This window comes from Triticum urartu, chromosome 2 (assembly GCF_003073215.2).
Source record: "Triticum urartu cultivar G1812 chromosome 2, Tu2.1, whole genome shotgun sequence".
Lineage (NCBI taxonomy): Eukaryota > Viridiplantae > Streptophyta > Magnoliopsida > Poales > Poaceae > Triticum > Triticum urartu.
Genome location: NC_053023.1, coordinates 110656123 through 110674686, shown reverse-complemented (window position 1 = coordinate 110674686; position 18564 = coordinate 110656123). Strand labels below are relative to the sequence as shown.

The 18564-nt window shown below is 45.0% G+C and overlaps 2 protein-coding genes across 4 annotated transcripts; one reads left to right on the top strand and one right to left on the bottom strand.

The window, feature by feature from the left end:
* Positions 1 to 468: 468 nt before the first annotated feature.
* Positions 469 to 18548, bottom strand: LOC125536187 (ATP-dependent RNA helicase DEAH12, chloroplastic-like). 3 transcript variants are annotated; one of them, XM_048699356.1, is made up of 9 exons: positions 17552 to 18547; positions 14158 to 17311; positions 3161 to 4692; positions 2999 to 3083; positions 2822 to 2889; positions 2642 to 2722; positions 2342 to 2451; positions 1284 to 1480; positions 469 to 859 (listed from the first exon to the last, which is right to left on the bottom strand). In XM_048699356.1, exons 1-3 carry the CDS (start codon positions 18368 to 18370, stop codon positions 3416 to 3418), a joined length of 5250 nt encoding a protein of 1749 aa, XP_048555313.1. In that variant the 5' UTR covers positions 18371 to 18547; the 3' UTR covers positions 469 to 859; positions 1284 to 1480; positions 2342 to 2451; positions 2642 to 2722; positions 2822 to 2889; positions 2999 to 3083; positions 3161 to 3415. The 3 variants fall into 3 exon arrangements, with proteins under 3 accessions (XP_048555313.1, XP_048555311.1, XP_048555312.1); XM_048699354.1 differs by having other exon boundaries at positions 3450 to 4692; XM_048699355.1 differs by lacking the exon at positions 2822 to 2889 and having other exon boundaries at positions 3450 to 4692; positions 17552 to 18548.
* LOC125536188 lies at positions 7619 to 10149 on the top strand. Its single transcript, XM_048699357.1, has 2 exons — positions 7619 to 9567; positions 9894 to 10149. The coding sequence occupies exons 1-2, from the start codon at positions 8748 to 8750 to the stop codon at positions 9935 to 9937; spliced, it is 864 nt and encodes a 287-aa protein (XP_048555314.1). The 5' UTR covers positions 7619 to 8747; the 3' UTR covers positions 9938 to 10149.
* Positions 18549 to 18564: the final 16 nt, after the last annotated feature.

The following is an 18564-nucleotide window of genomic DNA, read 5'->3' as shown; positions in this document are numbered from 1 at the left end:
CCTTGTTTCTGGCTACCACCTTGGCGCTGAGGACTTCAAATTTTAGGAGTTTTATATATCCATTCCTGGTATTCAATGGTGAACATAGTTTTATATGGGAGTAAAGTTACTCTCGTCCTTTTCTGACGGTGCCATGAAGTTATAGAGGTTCATGTATCACATATCAATTACTCGGCGATGAGTTTATGTCATTGTATCAAGCTGCTTTCATTGGTTTGATTATGTGTGTAGTTGAAAATTTTCCTCAACATCATAGTGAAGGCCTTGTAATTCGGCAGCATAACTTTTCAAAGGTTTATCCCAGCCGGTCACTCAAGGCTCCCTGTTTCTTTGGATGGACGACTTATGGGGCTTTTAAAAAGCCTTCATTGGTAATTAATTTCGTGTGAGTGAAAGGGTGAAAGTATCACTGCTCCAATCTAACTGCAGTCTCTTTACTATCGTGGTTGAGCAAGCAGATTGCATATATGACATATCAAAAAAGGCTTTCACCCGTTTTATAAATAAAGCAACCACCGAGCATAAAGTCAATATGGTACCATCCGAACAACACATATACAACGCCACCGCAGGCAAGGTCCAACACACAGGCACACAAACACTACACAAGGTTCAACTGTGGGCACAGTACAACAAGTCCAACACAGACACAAGACATGCACAACACATAAACGGCGGTGGCGGCATATGCAAGGCGAAAGGAGATCCTATAGTACTACTCCGACAGAAGGGGAACTTGAATGACCAACACAACACAGCGTGTTTGCCATGTCGTCTCCACTTCTCCCTCATCACTTCAGTAGTGCTAGTGCAGCAAACCTCCACGCATTCCGTGCCGGGCACGACGCCACCACCCAACCTGCATATATACATTATTATTATCACAATTTGGTTTCTGCTTGCTAGCATGACTACGATCACAAATCATCACTGCAGTAAGGTTCCCTCATCGATTTTTACTTTGGATGGCTACCATCTTTGGGTGAGAAATAGGCTGCATCCCTGTCGGTAGTTCCAGGGGGAAAAAAACATCGATGCCACACACGTTGTTTTTGTCCATCAGCTTATATCTATTTTCGCAATGATATACAGGAAAACTACACTGGCAAATTGAGTGTTTCATGCGAACAATTTAAACAAAGAAAGTGAACTCTACAACATGATATAAAGCAATCTAAAGTACTGAAGAAGCCTCAACTATGCGTAGCCGTTCGGCTAGCAACGAGAACATTGCACATTTTCGACCTCCATGATCCAATGCAACAGCAGCACTCCCGACCTACCTAATGGCAAGGTGTTCACGAATGGCAGCCGATATCGCCTTACAGCAGCAAATCCCCACTAACCCTTGTCTGCGGGCTTCTGTAGAACTCGCATTCATGTCAGCTTCCCAAAGTTCCACAACAAGTCCCACGCCCTCATTCAGGAAGTCCGCCGCCACCCTTTTGAGAAGACAAGTGCGCTGATGGTATGTTTGATCCTGAAAAAGTGCAAAGATTAGTTCGTCCAAAGGAATCTCAGTGACCGATTAGAACTTAGAAGGGAGTGTGGAATGCGATATAGAAACATAGATGATCAATTGTGTACCCTTGACAAAACAAAGTCAGATTAAGTAATATTAGGAAGGAAATCCCACAAGTGCAATGCTCACACCAACAGCACCCAGAGGTTTGATTTTATGTGCAGGTTATCAAATGCAAGTCTGAAAATGAAATCAGTTGACAGTCTTTTCATTTTGATCCTATGACAGGCACTCACAGGACAAAATATTGTCGCAACACTGTCATATATAACTACCTGGTTTTCTCATTTTGAAAAATTACCAGCATTTGAATGTCTAAAGGTCATGATAGGAGGCTGCACAGTGGATTTTTAAGTGAGATTAAAATGTCTTCGGATGGCATATGGTGCATGGCATGTTCAGCTTGCTGCCAGGAGAAACAATGTGTTCTAGGGGATGGCTACAGTACAGATATATTGCAAGAAGTTGTCGGCCCCACTTTTCCTTCTATACATTTTGCCACTTCTTCCCGTTTCCATCTTTAGGATGAATATATTATATCACAAAATACTCACTCCTTCCGGAATTACTGTCGCTCAAACGGATGTATCTAGCATTGAAACACATCTAGATACATCCATTTGAGCGCCAACTAATTCCGGACAGAGCAACTGTGCTATTTTCTAAGGAAATAGGAAGTAAAACAAATATATCAAAAAGGGGGCCAAATACAGTGCAACAGAACAAAACAGAAATCCATCCATACATTCACACAACTAAAATAGCTATTACACTCATAAAATTAAAAAAAAGCCATAAGTATATCAACTTGTTACAGACCTGACTAGCAGAACCGGACATAGCAAATGGTTTCCGGCTGTCCGTTGGCATAACGAAGTTCTAGCATCTCTCCTCCTCGAGTTAGGATCCTCAAGTCTTTCTTGTTTCCACTAGAAATTTGCAAATAATAATAATACAAATGTCAGTAGGGAGCTCACTTTTTCATAAATCAAATGTTCATCAGCTAAGTGGACTACAATTCCAGCACCCTTATTTTCAGTAAAATTTCCCATCCCATGCATGCAAGGGTGATATCTGGAACGTTTTCGCTCATTGTCACTAAAAAACCTCTTTGCTAACCTCAATGACCGAATCTAGGATTTCCCTGACATCATTTTCATAAGCAGATCAGTAACGGCGGCTAGCTTCTCATGTATCGTCCTGTATGGCAAACAACAGAACAATAGAAAAGCTATCAATATTGCTGAAAATCAATTTTTGAAAATCAGGACTAATTAGATAGCTCTTCAATTTGTAGACCTTTCGGCAAGCATTGACAACAGCAGACTGTACTTGCTGCGTTTGCATGCCCCCGGTCCGCTTCTTCCCTTTAAACATAAGCATGTGCACGAAAGGCAAAAGCAAAAAACTTGAATCTAAAAGCAAACTATGAATTTGAATGTTATGAAGTAAATAAACATTTGTATTACAAAATACCATGGTCTCCAATGAGAATGGTCCAATTATTCGATCTAGCCCCGTTAACATCACCAGAAAAAACTCTGTGATCCAGAGAATAAGCCTGCAAGAAATAAATTTGAACAACTTATTTCCATAAAAGGGGCAAAAGGATGTCACACGAAAGACAATAAAAAGTACCAGAGATCAATCTAGAGAGGGTATGAGGCAGTAACTTGCTGGATGTAAGGATGCAGTGTCGAGCTTGATCTGCACTTGGGAGACAAACCCCAGCACAAGTTTCTCTCTGCCTCCACACCTCCCTCTCGAGCCTCACCCAGACGGAACAGAATGAAATGGCATGGCAAACAAGAAGCGAAAAAGTAACTAGAAACAGTAATTCATTACTTGGCCATGGCCTGCCTTCTGAAACTACATCTGGGTTCTACTACACATTTACACAATGTCCACAAAGGACTGGTGCACAGACCTGAGATGGCCATAACACTCCTCGCTGCTCCTGAAGTTCTCCAAGCATACCCAACAAATGTGGCTGCCGCACCTGCACTCAACATGGTTGCAGCCATCAGATTTCTCAATTGTGTATCCACAGGAAGGGCAGCTCTTCACATTCGCCTTCCCTTTGCGCCATTCAAGCAGCGTCGAGTCTGGGTCTTCCTTGTATTCTTTGTAAGCCTCGCATGATATGAAAGGATGATACTCGAAATGACACTTGGTGCATATCTCCACATAGCAAGCCCCACAAGAAAAAGGTTTGGTTTCTGCATCTGGAGCTGCCACTTGGTAAATGGATTGGCAATCAGGTGTTGGGCAGAAGCGGTACATTCCTGCTCTAGATGCAACAAATGCCCTCAAGGAAGCTCTGAATAGGTCCTCCAGCTTCTCATTTGACAAGAGATGCTTCAGGTCTATAACAAGGAGAGGCTCCTTGCACCCAGTTTTCAGGCAACAAATAGGGAACCCATCATGTGATTTCATGGCAGATTCACACTGATCCACCAGACAAGCCAGACAAAACATGTGCCCACATGATTCAAGCCTAAAAGGATCTTCTATCTCACACAAGCAAATAGGGCATGCATCCTCTGACGGCTCATCGTAATCCACCCTTTGATTATCTTCTTTGCCTCCAACATTCTCTGATGCAAGTTGAACCAGGGAACTGTGTTTAAAAGAGGCTAGCTCAGAGATCATCCTTTCCACCCTTCGCTTATCCTCCTTACTGCCCCAAACTTTAAGTAAATGGCGGTGTTGGTGTAACTCAACCTTTATCTCAGGCATCTCTTTGTTAAACCCTTCCAGATCAACTCCAAAGTTTTCTACCGTTTTCTTCATCAAGTCCGGAGGGAGGTTGTGGCCACGAAGATAAATTTCAAGAGGCTTCTTCTCAAGTAGCTGTCGAAGTGCATGAACCAATTTCACCTCCGCTGCAGCCATCTGATCTTGGTGTCCAAAGACTTTAATATTTAGACTTTGCCTGTCATACATAATGTAAGTACCAGTTTCTTGTTCAATTGATTTCAAATGTGCTACACCATCACGGGACAAGAGCAGTTGAACTGCACTTAATGTCAGATCAGGGTGGTTTATGGTTTTGCCTTTCATCAAAATCTCAAGTGGCCTTCTCAAATCTGCTATTGTTTTCGTGGCATTTGCTGTGAGCTTTAATCGAAAAATACCATTCTCAGTCTTTTCAAAATTGTAAGATACACCTGCATGAAGTAGAAAAAGATACGACTTTAAGCCCACCAGCAGACAGAAATAGTTTGCAGTCTCAAAGAACTAAACAAACAATACAAAGGTGGGAACGGAGCTATGTAAGATTAACAGCATAGTATGATATTCAGGGTAATGAAGGCAAGGAACAGGACATCCCTATTTACTAATGCTACATATTCTTGGATGATTACGTTAGTTGCAGTCTCGAAGCTAATCTACATATTAGTGTATCTGCCAGTGAAGTTTACAGTGGTACTTAAAAGAAACTTACATCTGAGCACAAACATCACATACCACTGAATTTACACAGGAAGTAGTTACAAACCAACGGACCAACACGTCATACAAATGCTGTATGTATGCATATACTGCCACCATGCAAAATTACTGCAGCACAGTATTTTCAAAACCGTGGCGACGTAAAACCGCAGTATTCCAATGCCTGGGCAATGAATACTCCTGTTTCTACAAACCATAGTTTCCTCAGTTTGGTTTAGAAAAAGAGGGCAAGACCTCTTTTAAAAATACAGCAAAAATGCTACAGTATTGGAGATACTACAGTTGATAAAAAACGTGGTACTTGCTGACGCCAAACACATAAAGTTTTTAAAACTATGGTTTAAAAAAACATGGCATTCTACAAAAACTCCAAAAATACTTAGCTGGCAAATGCAGCCTGCAGTTTTAGACCTTGGAAACAAGCAAGCCAGTGATAGATTACACATGGCTACTCTGGCATGTTTACACACATTAATTAGCCCATATCTCCTTGGCATTGTTGCATTTACCTTGTTTGGCTCTCATGAATTGGGCCTAAATTCAAGAACTGGAATTGGGTTCTAGAAATAGGGGTGTTTGGCTACCACAAGAATTGGAATCACAAACTTCAAACCCAATTCCGGTGAGTTAGAATATGTCCAAACAATTTAACTATCAGCAAAGAATCAAATGGACTCAGCAAAATGCAGAAAGTTGCTCCTCTATGCACCAAGTCACCCCCCAAAAATTTAGATAATTTCCTGAGAATTTTATGGCGTGAACACGAGGTTGAAAATTAAAATACCAAGTTTTACAAATCCATCTGCACAAGTGCGTGGGACTCACTTGCATGAATTGATCCACCAATAATAAGCTCAAAGTTACTTCCCAGCACGTGGACAATGAGATTTCAAATAATTTTGTGGAAAATTTAGTGTGAACGTGGGGTTGAAAATTTAAATCCAAAATTTTACGAAGGCCATCTGCACACGTATGTGGGACCCACTTGCACGAATTCTAAAATGCAAAATTTCGTAGAACAAATTACTTCCATTCCATGTGACATTCAAACATATATAATGAAACTGGAATCTTTTAGAATAAAAAACAGAACCATCAGAGTTGGGTTTTGGGATCTAATTGAATGAATCAAAATCAATTCTTGGGAGAGAAACAAGGTGTAAGAGCATTCCTGGTAAAAAGGTGACTAAAAAAGTACAAAAAAAGAACTTAAACGCCAAATACCGTGAGCAAAGTTTGGAATAAGGTCAGCAGATGGGAAAAGGCATCTATAAATTAAATATGCTAGAATAGCAGCCTCATAGGAGTTGATTTATGATTTCGTGCTGAACCTGGTAAACAAACAGATAGGTGGTCTTTCCGGAATTCTGAAACATAAGTTTTTCCCTCACAACTCGGTCACTTTTACTTTTTCTTTATTTTGTAATCCCCAGGGTATGATCCCCTTGGATGGTCGAAGATACAGTAGAGGGAAGGGATTCGATAATAGATGATTCTTATGGCTATTCACACATCAACAAAATAGTGGTTTTAGACGAACACCTATATGGCTACTTTAATTGTAAAGAAGAATAGTGTGTGTAGGAGCAGCCAACGACCAAGCACCGCATCCATTGATCCCCCTTCTGAGGTTACTGTCACTGCACCTTCTGAGATATTTGAAGTTTTGAACCTTCTTCCCAGCCAACATAAATGTGCATTGATAATACCACTACACAGCCTATGTAGATGACTGTGTTGAGGCATCATGAATGTGCATTGATAATACTCTGGCGCAGACGAGTGTGCACAATCTGGTAATGAGAGGCAATATAGTGTTGAGGCGGCTAACTTCATTAAGAATTTCAAAGGTCCATTGCTTGCTGAGAAGTAATACTCAGCAAAAATGTGTGCAAGTCTGGAAGTCACAAAGTATTTGAGCATACATCAGACCCACATATGGAGCAGAAGCGAGTTCAATGAGATATGCAAGGTGCACTATGTTAACATTAATCTTGCCGAGTGACTTAACAGCAAGATCAAGAAATTGAAGTTTCTTCCAGTGGTTGACTTGACAATATCAAGGTCTCAAATTCTTACCAAGTGTTGTCAATGCACTCAATGCCAAGTCCAGGGGTTTGGTGCTAAAACAGAAGAGGGGTTCAAGCCATGAAGCTGAAGTGTATTGACACTGACAGATGGCATAGAGTGGAGGCATCCAGTTGAATTGTTGAAAAGAACATGCAGCGGCAAACAGTGGCAAGTTTCTGTACTGCAATGTGAGCCTGATGTGTTCATCACTTCAATTAGAGGAGCTGAAGGTTATATACTTGTATGATGAATTTTACACAGTGCAGAGTTATAAAGCAGCTTATGCAGATAATATCACAGCTATGACAGGGAATATGCAGTGGGTGTCAATTGATCCAGGGTTCAAGATTCATCCTTCAGTTCATAGACCTCTATAATAAAAGTTCTTAACAGACCTCCTGGAGACCAAGAAGGAACATGATTGGGGCATGAGAGATTTGGACTAGGAGCATGGGAGAGGAAGCTCCAGTGGATAAGTGGTCATATGATGAAACATTGCAAGGAACCTGTACAGCTAGAAGGCACTGGAGCAAGCTCTGCAAGGTAAGCATTCAAATTAATCTTACTCCATGTTAGCTTAATTCAACACTAGTTGGCATGCAACATTTGAACCATTGTAGCTCCAGAAAGAGATGCCGGAACAAAAAGAAGAGGCAAAAGAAGAGTGTCAGGAGATGGAGAGAAAGCTGCAAGCCTGCAATACTAGGATCCAACCAAGTAAATGAATGTGATGATCATGAAACTTCAGTGGCATGCTAGCCAACTACAAAAACCACTGCTGCCCAGCATGCAATACAAGGAGCACGAAGAGACTTGCAATTTGATTGTTTATCAGATGCTGTTGAACTGGTATGGGCCCAAGCCCATCATATGTATCACTTAGGGCCCAAGCCCATGAGGATAAGCTGACCTAGAAGGGGCATCCAGTCCTCCCGTTCCCTGTGTGAGCCGCCACACACACTCACACTCACGCTGCAGGTACTCCTCTCTCCCTGATTCTACATGGTATCAGAGGCCAGGTTCGGCGGGGCCTGACGGACGGCGGCGGCGGCCGGGGATCCGGCGGGGATCCGGCGAGGCGCGGGACAGTGCCTGGGTGACGACGGTCGCGGCGTCAACGCGCTGCTGCGCACGAGTGGTCGGGCGCGGCGCTGCCTGCGCGGCCGTGCACGGGCTGACGCGGCAGAGGACGGAGGGACTCGCGACCTGAAGGCTGCGCAGGTGCTGTCCATGCGAAGGAGGAGTGCTTGCGTGAGCGCGAGAGGTGGTCCTGGAGCTGCCGTTGCTGCTGCTGTTCCTTGGGAGGAAGAGGTGTTGCTTGCTGCTACTGGTGGTGGTCAGTGCTACTGCTGCTGTGGGCTGCTGTTGTTGGGTGTGTAGAGGCTGTGTCTGGTGCTGCTACTGAGTGTTGCTGCTTCCACTCCTCCCGACCGAAGATGGCTGAGCCAACAGGCCTTGCTGAGGCTTTCGAGAAGCTTGCTAAGATCTTCGAGGAGTCGAAATCTGGGGCCATCGTTCCTCGACAGGAAGTGGCTCAGAAGATCGAACTGTCGCCCATGGACATGAAGTTAGAGGGGGCTACCAATTATCTGAGCTGGTCCCGGAGGGCGTTGCTGGCTGTGGAACAGAAGGAGCTTGATGGGCACTTGTTGGGTGTTGTTGCTGAACCAGGAGACAAGACTACTGTGGAGGGAAAAAGATGGAAGGTCATAACTCTGTGCTCATTGGCTGGTTGTTGAACTCGGTGGTGCCCCCCATTGGACGCTCTGTGGAGGGGCTATCCACATCCGCTGCGATACGGACGACTCTGTCCACCTTGTACTCAGGTAAGGGCAATGTCATGCTAATTGCTCAGATTGAGGGGAAGACCAGTCGGCTGCATCAAGGCGACGACATGTCAGTGATGACATATGTGGCAGAGCTGCAGGCTTTGTGGGCAGAGCAGGATAACTGCGACCCTCTGGAACTCTACGATGCAGCTTGCATCGAGTCAGGGCGCAAGTGGATTGCACGCAGGCGTGTGCTGAAACTGTTGGAGGGGCTTAGAGGTTGTTTTCATGGCAGGAGGGCATCCCTGTTGCACCAACCTCTCCTGCCCTCTATTGAGGAGACTATTGCTGCTATGTCTCAAGAGGAGGTGCGGCTATCTCTTGAGCATGCAGACATGAAGGCTGTGCCGTCTCCGACATTTGGAGTCACTGAGCGCATGGAGTGGAGCGATCCCAACAAATGTCATATCTGTGGGGAGGCAGGTCACTGGAAGTGGGCGTGTCCAACTCGTGGCAGAGGCAGGGAATACAACGGAGGGGGAACTGGCAGAGGCAGGAGTGCTAGAGGCAGAGGTGGATACTCAGGGACCTCAAGGGGTCAGGCTTCTAGGGGCAGAGGTGGCTACTCAGGACACTCAGGGGATCAAAGGGCTCACATGACAGTGGCAGGAGACACTGGGACGTCAAAAGGCAAAGATGCAGATGATGCTGACTATGGAGACTTTGCTCTCTGGGCCTCCACTGATGAAGGTAATCCAGAACAGGCATCTCTTGCTTCTAATGGGAGTGCTCCAGAGTGGGTTCTCGACTCTGGAGCATCTAAGCATGTTGCGAGTAAATCTTGCGTGTTTGAGTCTTACACTAAGCACCCTCCGTCTCACATGGGCACTATGCAAACTGCTGATGGCACAAACCAGCCTGTCATAGGGGTTGGCACAGTCAAGTGCACTCCGACCATCTCCCTATCCTCAGTTTTACATGTGCCAGCTTTTCCTGTCAATTTGGTCTCCTTCAGTGCCCTAATTGATCAAATTGACTGTCGTGTGATCCTTGACAAATTTGGTTGCGTGATTCAGGAGCGACAGACGAGCCAGACAGTTGGGACTGGCACCAGGCGTAGGGGGCTCTGGTACATGGACCAGGAGGTGCAGCCGGACTTGGTGTGTGCTGCGACCATGGATGACAAGGAGAAGGAGGCGATGATCCATCACTGTAGGATGGGACATGTATCTTTTGATAAGATGAGTAGAATCTTTCCGGATGTTATGTGTGGGATAGGCAAGGGCAAGTTGACATGTGATGCTTGCGAATATGCCAAACACACACGAGCCTCATATGTGAGTAAGGGGCTTAGGAGCATATCTCCTTTTATGCTTATTCATTCGGATGTATGGAAGAGCCCAGTTGTATCAATGAATGGAATGAAATACTTTGTGACATTCATCGATTGCTATTCTCGTATGACTTGGATTTATTTGATGTGTCACAAAGATGAGGTGTTTAGCTGTTTTCAGAATTTCCATGCCTTGGTGAAGAATCAGTTTCAGGTGCAGGTGCAGGTGATCAGGACTGACAATGGGACAGAGTATGTGAACAACACATTTGGGGCCTACTTGTCTGATCAAGGTATTCTTCATCAAACTTCGTGCCCAGACACCCCTCCTCACAATGGAGTGGCGGAAAGGAAAAATCGGCATATTCTTGAGGTTGCTCGGTCATTGATATTTACGATGAATGTGCCCAAATTCTTGTGGAGTGAAGCAGTGATGACAGCCACATACCTGATCAACCGGACACCATCAAGAATACTAAGCATGAAGTCTCCGTGTGAGCTAGTATATGGAGAAACTAAGTTTGTTGTTCCCCCAAAATTGTTTGGCAGTACCTGTTTTGTTCGTGATCACCGTCCTTCTGTTGGAAAACTTGATCCGCGAGCAGTGAAGTGTATTTTTCTGGGCTATTCTTCCAGTCAGCAGGGATATAAATGTTGGTGTCCCTCAGAGAAACGCAGGTTTGTCAGTATGGATGTAACCTTCAGGGAGTCTGAGCCATTCTATGGTGAGCCAACAGATCTAAGTGTGTTGTTTCAAGAGCTTGACCATTTACACTCTGTGCAGGATGGTCAAGAGGGGGAGAAGGCTGTGTCTCACACTCAGGAGGATTCTGTGGGCACTAACATTGATGATGATGTGCAGGTTCAAGTCCAGCCAATTGTGGGTACAATTCCAGTTGGTACTCTCACTGATGGTGATGTGCAGGTTCAGGTCCAGCCAACAGTGGGTTCCATTCAGATTGGTAATCTCCAGCTCCCTGTTCCAGATCGGTGGCAGAATATTCCCCTAGTGTACTCTCGACGGCAGCAACAAGTGCCACAAGTGCATAGCTCATCTGACACACGTCTGGTCTATTCACGGCGGCAACCACTTGTGCAGGAGGAGCAGCAAGTGCAGGGGGAGCAATCAGTGCAGGGGGAGCAACAAGGCAGTGGTGCAAGCTCATCTGACACGGTGGAACTGCCTATTGCGTTGCGAAAGGGGACACGTGAAGCGGCACAGAAGGCTTTACCACCGAAGTTTTTTGATGATCATGACATTGGAAATTGTGTCTTATGAGGCTTTGTCTCCTTCCTATAGAGTGTTTGTTGCCTCTCTTCAAACTGTGTCAATCCCAAAGGATTGGAAGGCTGCAAAGCAAGATCCGAAGTGGCGTGAAGCGATGATAGAAGAGTTGGAAGCACTGAGGAAAAACAAGACGTGGGTGCTAACCACATTGCCGGCAGGAAAGAAAGCAGTGAGTTGTAAGTGGATCTATACAGTGAAGCAGAATCCTGAGGGGAAGGTGGAACGGTATAAGGCCAGATTGGTCGCCAGAGGATATAGTCAAACTTATGGAATGGACTATGACGAGACGTTTGCTCCAGTGGCAAAGATGAACACAGTAAGGATATTGGTTTCCTGTGCTGCAAACTTTGGGTGGAAGTTGCATCAATTAGATGTCAAGAATGCCTTCTTGCATGGTGAGTTGAAGGAAGAAGTGTACATGGAGATACCACCAGGTTTTGGTACTTCACAGACCACGGGGAAGGTATGCAGGCTGAAGAAATCCTTGTATGGACTGAAGCAATCGCCGAGGGCTTGGTTCGATAGGTTCAGATGTGCTGTCCGTGCTATGGGGTATGGTCAATGTAATGGTGACCACACGGTGTTCTACAAACACTCACTCTCTGATCGGAAGATCACCATCCTTGCAGTTTATGTGGATGACATTATCATCACTTGAGATGATAAGGAGGAAATAGAGAGATTGAAGGGGTGTTTAAGCAAGGAGTTTGAGGTAAAGGATTTGGGCAACCTAAAATACTTCCTTGGCATTGAAGTGGCTCGGACAGAGAAGGGAATATCTTTGTGCCAACGGAAATACACCTTGGATCTCTTGAGTGACATGGGCATGATGGGATGTCGTGCAGCCCCTACGCCGATTGAACAAAATCATCGAGTGACAGCTCAATCAGGTGAGCTGGTGAATAAGGAAGATTATCAGAAATTAGTTGGGAGGTTATTGTACTTGTGTCATACCAGGCCTGACATTACGTATGCCGTGGGTGTGGTGAGCAGATACATGCATGAACCAAGGAGTGGGCATCTTGATATTGTGCACAGAATTCTGAGATACTTGAAGGGGACTCCGGGTAAAGGGTTGTGGTTTGCGAAGAGTGGACATCTTGAGGTGGATGGCTATAGTGACTCTGATTGGGCCAGTTGTCAAGATGATAGAAGATCAACTTCTGGCTACTGTGTGTTTGTGGGAGGAAATTTGGTGTCATGGAGAAGCAAGAAACAGACAGTTGTGTCTAGATCAACAGCAGAAGCTGAGTACAGAGCATTATCTCAAGGGTTGTGTGAGATGCTCTGGGTGAAGTACCTACTGAGCGAGTTGAAACTTCTGAGGAAGGGCCCCTTGAAGGTGTGGTGTGACAATCAGTCAGCTATAGCCATTGCTAATAACCCAGTTCAACATGATAGGACAAAGCATGTGGAAATTGATCGCTTCTTCATTAAGGAGAAACTTGATGCTGGGATCATCAGCCTTGGTCATGTCAGTTCTGGGCAGCAGTTTGCAGATTGCTTGACAAAGGGACTAGGAACAAAGGACTGTAACTTGGCATGTGACAAGATGGGAATGATAGATATCTACCACCCATCTTGAGGGGGAGTGTTGAACCGGTATGGGCCCAAGCCCATCATATGTATCACTTAGGGCCCAAGCCCATGAGGATAAGCTGACCTAGAAGGGGCATCCAGTCCTCCCGTTCCCTGTGTGAGCCGCCACACACACTCACACTCACGCTGCAGGTACTCCTCTCTCCCTGATTCTACAGATGCTTATGTGCCCTGATGGCTCATAATGATGCCAAAAACTGTAATGGCTGCGAAGGTACCTTTTTTTAACTTTAACTTGTGAAGCTAAATTAAACCTGATGCTTTTGTAATGATGCTAGATAGTAAGATGGCAAGGACTTGTACTGATAAGTAGAATCTGATGTTAGGCAGCTAGTTCTGATGGATCACCTGAAAAACAGGTCTTTCACAACGTTATCATGCTTATGATGCTTAAAACCTGATGCTATTGTGATGGACTTCTGGACAATGAGTAAGCAAAATCTTGAAACCTGATGCTTATTTCGCTGATTTTTCTTTAGTGCTATATTGCTCAATATTTTTCTTTCGCCATTTCTGTGAATGGACAAAGAGTGACTGAAGATGACATGGGAGATACAGTGCTTCTATTAATCCATAATTTCTACATGAGTTATCTTCTACTTCACCCACCCTGAATACATCAGCATGGTCTAAATAAGGTCTTGCAGACCCCAAAATAAATGTATCAGCTTGCAAGCCACGGTCCAGATGCTCAAAGAATCACTAAATAGACTTAAGCAGTACAAGGGCATTTTCGGGTGAAGTCTTGCCCTGACTAGTCAAACAGAGCTAACCTGACGGTAATGTGGGGATGTGGCAAAATATAGCTGAGAACAAGAGAGCAATGGTATCAGCATAATTACAGTAGAAGTAAGGAGAGAATGAGAGTGGGTCTTCAGTAGTAGCAAAAACATATAACAAACAAAAAACTAGAGAAAAGAACAAAGCAAAGTCCTGAGGAGATAAGGGGCCTTGATGAATTTCCAGGAAAAAGATGGCTCAAAAGTCCGCCAACTCATATAAAACTGACTAAATGAATAAACAGAAAGAATAAATAAATGAACCAAAATGTGGAATGTCATTCAACCATAGAACAGTGAAAAAGATCGAAATGGATAGGAGATGTCGAATGCAGGCATACCTTTTTGGCTTTGGAAACTCTCAAGCAGAGAAGCAACTTCCTGGCTGATAACATTGTAAACACGTACCGGACAGGACAGAGTGCTATGGAACACATGATTGCACTGTATTATCTGCCAAGGTTGACAACAAGGAAGAAAGTGCCCTTCAAGATGGTCCAGTGCTCTTGCAGCCTCTCGATGAAGGCTTCCATCAAAAGTTATAGTTGCTCTTGTCAGCGAATCATTTTCCTCCGGAGGAAACACCTCAACACGAAAATTCTGCCCAGGAAAACTCTTATTTGACATGAATGGAGAAATTTCTCTAACCAGTTCTTCTTCACATGTAGAAACAGAGGGGCTAGCTATGGCATTTCCCTTGACCCTGAGCAAACGGATATTAAGGATTCTCCTTGCTGTTGTGCTACGAAAAGCATCATACAGTTCTGGCTCTGTGACATGCATTGGAATTCCTTCAGCAAAAACACAATTCTCATACTTAGTACTAACCCTGCACTTAATATACCTTCCACCAATTCCTAGGGCAAAGCAGTCATTTACAACAAATTCAGCTTCCCCGCTGGCACATGTTATAAGTGCACGTCCACTGCTGTGTCTACGTGGCCAACATAATTTAGCTCTCACCGCAGGAAATGGTAATCCTCGATTATCGAAAGTACATACAGGAACTAATTTTAATGAGGAACCATTAAATTCTATGCCATTGAGTTTTGAAACAGCATCTTCAGCATTTTCAGGTTTCAGAAATGTGAACTTCCCCCATTTAATTCCATCTGAGGCTATCCGAAAACTTCCAGTGGATTTATGAAAATTAGCGATGCCAGAGCCAATACTATCCACCAAGAAAATAAGCTCCTTGTCATCGATATCATGAGCATTTTGATGCAAAACCTCTACTGTTAGATACCTCCCCCCAAGTTCCAAATGCTTGATTTCAGCACCTGAACCAAATAGTGCAATAGGAGAACTGCCAGGCCTCCCAGGAAATAAATTTCTCTCTAGGCACTCATTCCTCAATATCTTACCTTCACATTCCAAAGCACTGTTGACAGTGCAAAAGACCTTTTCCATATTCTGTTCCGTAGCAAATAACACAACTTCATTATTTTGAAAGTTAATTTCAACAGTTATTCGGTCATCCCTGCAATCTTCCTTGAGACGCGAGATGATCTTTTGCTGATTTTGGCCATATTTGCCACAAAACCTTCTCAGTAAGTTAGTACCGAGCCCACTAATCACTTTTATCTGCAATTTTTGTTCCTCCAGTTGCTTAATGAAAGACACTGGGTGAATTGTATACAAGGCATCATGATCAACAGCGGTTACACATACCAAATATTGATTCGGGACTGACAAAATTTCTGTAAACACAACCCACTCTGGCTTGATGCCATAATTGAGCAATGAGGATGAGGGATGAAGGTTCACAACCTGACCTGTCGAAATCACCTGGTAACCAAACCTTTCATGTCCTAAAAACATGGCAAGATTACCTGTAAGTGATGATAGGATAATTCTCTTTAGATCCTTATCATGCACAGTGGGAGCCTCGGGATTCCAACGCCAATAACTTGGGACAATGATGTTCAGCTCATGCTTTAGACAGTTTTCAAGTTCTGATATGGTTTCCTGGCATCTCCTCATGGTCTTGGCATTGATGCTGTTCTGCCAGCACCACATATTTCTGTTGTCATGCCCATCTTCCCATTTCTTATAAACAGCAAGTAGAGTGAAAAGATCTCCGTCTCGGTGACACAGCCGGACCTTCTGAAGGTCAGCTTTATGTTTCTCCTCATCGGTGCCCACTCTACAAAATATGTTGCTAGAATTTGCCATAACAGCAGCTAGAACTACACCTTCCTTCCTCAAACCAACATCAAAGCAATCAAGCATAATTTTCCCAAGCCTTGGCTCAATCCCCAATTTGACCAGGTAGCGTCCAGTATCAGTCAGCTCAAAGCAATTAAGTCTATGTTTGACAGCACCCAACTGTTCAAGATTCTTCACAGCCATACTGATTGCTTCGGGATTTGGGGCATCAACAAACTCAAATTTCCGTGCATCTTTAACACCCAAAGCAAGTATTCTTAGAACAGCAGTGCCAAGATGAACTTTCCTGATCTCAGGTTCTTGATGCACATCCATCATACTGAAGTCGGCTTCAGAGTAAAGCCTGTAACACTTCCCTGCTCCTGTTCGACCTGCCCGACCAGCACGTTGATTAGCAGAACTTTGGGAAATCCAATTAACTTTCAATACATTGAGACCACTACTGGGCACAAATCTGCTCTCCTTGGCCAGTCCAGAATCAACAACATACTTTACTTCTTTTATTGTCAGTGATGTTTCAGCCATATTCGTGCAGAAGATAATTTTTCTCTTTCCAGGATAGCTTTTAAAAACACGGCTCTGTTCTACATGGGAAAGCTTTCCATGCATAGGAAGTACCACGGCACTGGCATCGCTGAAATTTTCACAAGCCCATTCAACTTCCAGCTGAGATGTCAAGAAAGCAAGGACAGCACCCTCTTCTTCATTCTTGTGAATGATGCTTACCATCCTTACAACATCATTGACATAAGAAGCAGTTGCACAAGCATCACACATAGAGTTTGGCACAGCATTGGAGGAACCCTCCACTGATACATCTGGGACATAATTAATTTCAACAGGAAAATTTCGCCCTTTAACATGGAATGTTTGACAGCCATAAAAGTAGTCAGCAAGTTTGTCAGCATCAGCAGTGGCAGACATTATAATGAGATGCAAATCCAACCTATCAAGCAGCTTCTTCTTGATCAAGGCTAAAAGAAGATCAGTGTTCAAGCTTCTTTCATGAGCTTCATCAACAATGATATATGAAATGCCATCCAGGCCCGTGTCGTTCATGCAGTGATGTAAAAGACAACTATCTGTGCAAAATATTATCTTCGAATTGAGGTCTTGCGAATTTAAAAAGGTTGAATATGACAACACAAAATTGTCTTTGTAGCAGCCGTTGCTTTCTTCATCCACTCTACGTGCCAATGACGTGGCAGCAATTTTTCGAGGTTGAGTACAGACAATTGAGCCATTAGCAGCAAGACCTGAGTCAGCAAGAAACTGAACTAACTGTGTGCTTTTCCCAGAACCAGTCTCCCCAATTAAGGTCATAACCTGTAGAAACAGAGCTTGCATAATTTGGGTCACGAGTTTTGCAACGGTATGTCATAATTCACACAAAAAAAGAGGAAAGTCAAACTAAATAAAGGGAAGTTTTGATATGCGGTACCTATAACTCGAGTCATGAGACAGACTAACTACAGCTAAGAATGAATTTCATAAAGGATCGAATGGCTCACACTACAAATTTGCAATGCAATCACAACTAAACTGCAGAGGAACAAGCATCCTCACCTGATTATTAAAAATGTGATTGAGAATTTTTCTGCGGTATGCGTAAATTGGTAATCCCTCGTTGAGTCTCCTGCATTCACGAAGCATCATCATGTGCAACCTCGCGAAGTCCACATCCTTGCCTTCCCCAATCCCAAACACATCCACTCCCTCCTCCTCCACCTCCTCCTCCTCATCGGTCCCATGTAACATGGCACGCCGTATGGAACTCATTGACGCTTTGTACTCGGCAATTTTGGCATCTACCAAGTCCTTCTCGGCCTCCAATGTTTTCTTCTGGAGATGGAGCTGGTCGAAGTCACGGAAGGAATTGCGACTGCGCAGGCGGTGTTCCAGAGACTGGATGGAGGCTGCGAGCTCAGCGGAGCGGGCAGCTGAACGGGAAACGAGGTCGGTGTCTACGAGGCGGGAGGCGTGGGAGGCGAAGAGAGAGGCGATGAGTGGGAAGGCGTGGGCGGCAAGCGCGGCATTGGGGAGGTAGGGTGTGAGGAGGTGGAGGCCCTCGAGGCGGAGCGACCAGAGCTCGCGCGCTGCGGCCGCGGCGGCAGGAAGGGAGCGGAAGAGGAGGCGTGCGGCGTCGCGGCCGGAGGAGAATACAGAGAGGTTGTCAGGGGGCGGCGAGGGGAGATCGGCGACGAGCGCGTCAATCTCGGTGGCGGTCGGGGTGGAGATGTTGGGGCCCGCGCGGAAGAGGATCACGGCGAACCGCGGGGCCGATTGCGGCTGGCGGTGGCTCTGCTGGTGGTGCGGGCGGCAGTGCGGAGGCGGAGAACCCCAGTCCGGCGGGCGGAAGGGGCGGCAGTGATTGGATTGACGCATGGAGGCGACGGAGACGCGTCGAGAGAGGCACGGCGGGGCGGCCGCGCGTTGAGGGAGGATTGGTGGCGGGGGCGGCGGTGCGTCGAGGGAGGCGAAGTGGCGGCAGCGGCAGCGGCGCGACGAGGGTTTGCGGAGGTTTCCTTTGGGCCTTTGTTTTTCTCGGGAGATATGTTCGGCTTCTCTCATGAAAAAAA

Coding starts and splice junctions, on each gene's coding strand:
- LOC125536187 (XM_048699354.1), bottom strand. CDS start 18,370: ATGCGTCAATCCAATCACTGCCGCCCCTTCCGCCCGCCGGACTGGGGT. Junction 17,312..17,551: donor ATCACATTTTTAATAATCAG/GTGAGGATGCTT, acceptor CTGTTTCTACAG/GTTATGACCTTAATTGGGGA. Junction 2,723..2,821: donor TTGTCAATGCTTGCCGAAAG/GTCTACAAATTG, acceptor TTTGCCATACAG/GACGATACATGAGAAGCTAG.
- LOC125536188 (XM_048699357.1), top strand. CDS start 8,748: ATGGAAGGTCATAACTCTGTGCTCATTGGCTGGTTGTTGAACTCGGTG. Junction 9,568..9,893: donor CTGGGCCTCCACTGATGAAG/GTAATCCAGAAC, acceptor TGCGTGATTCAG/GAGCGACAGACGAGCCAGAC.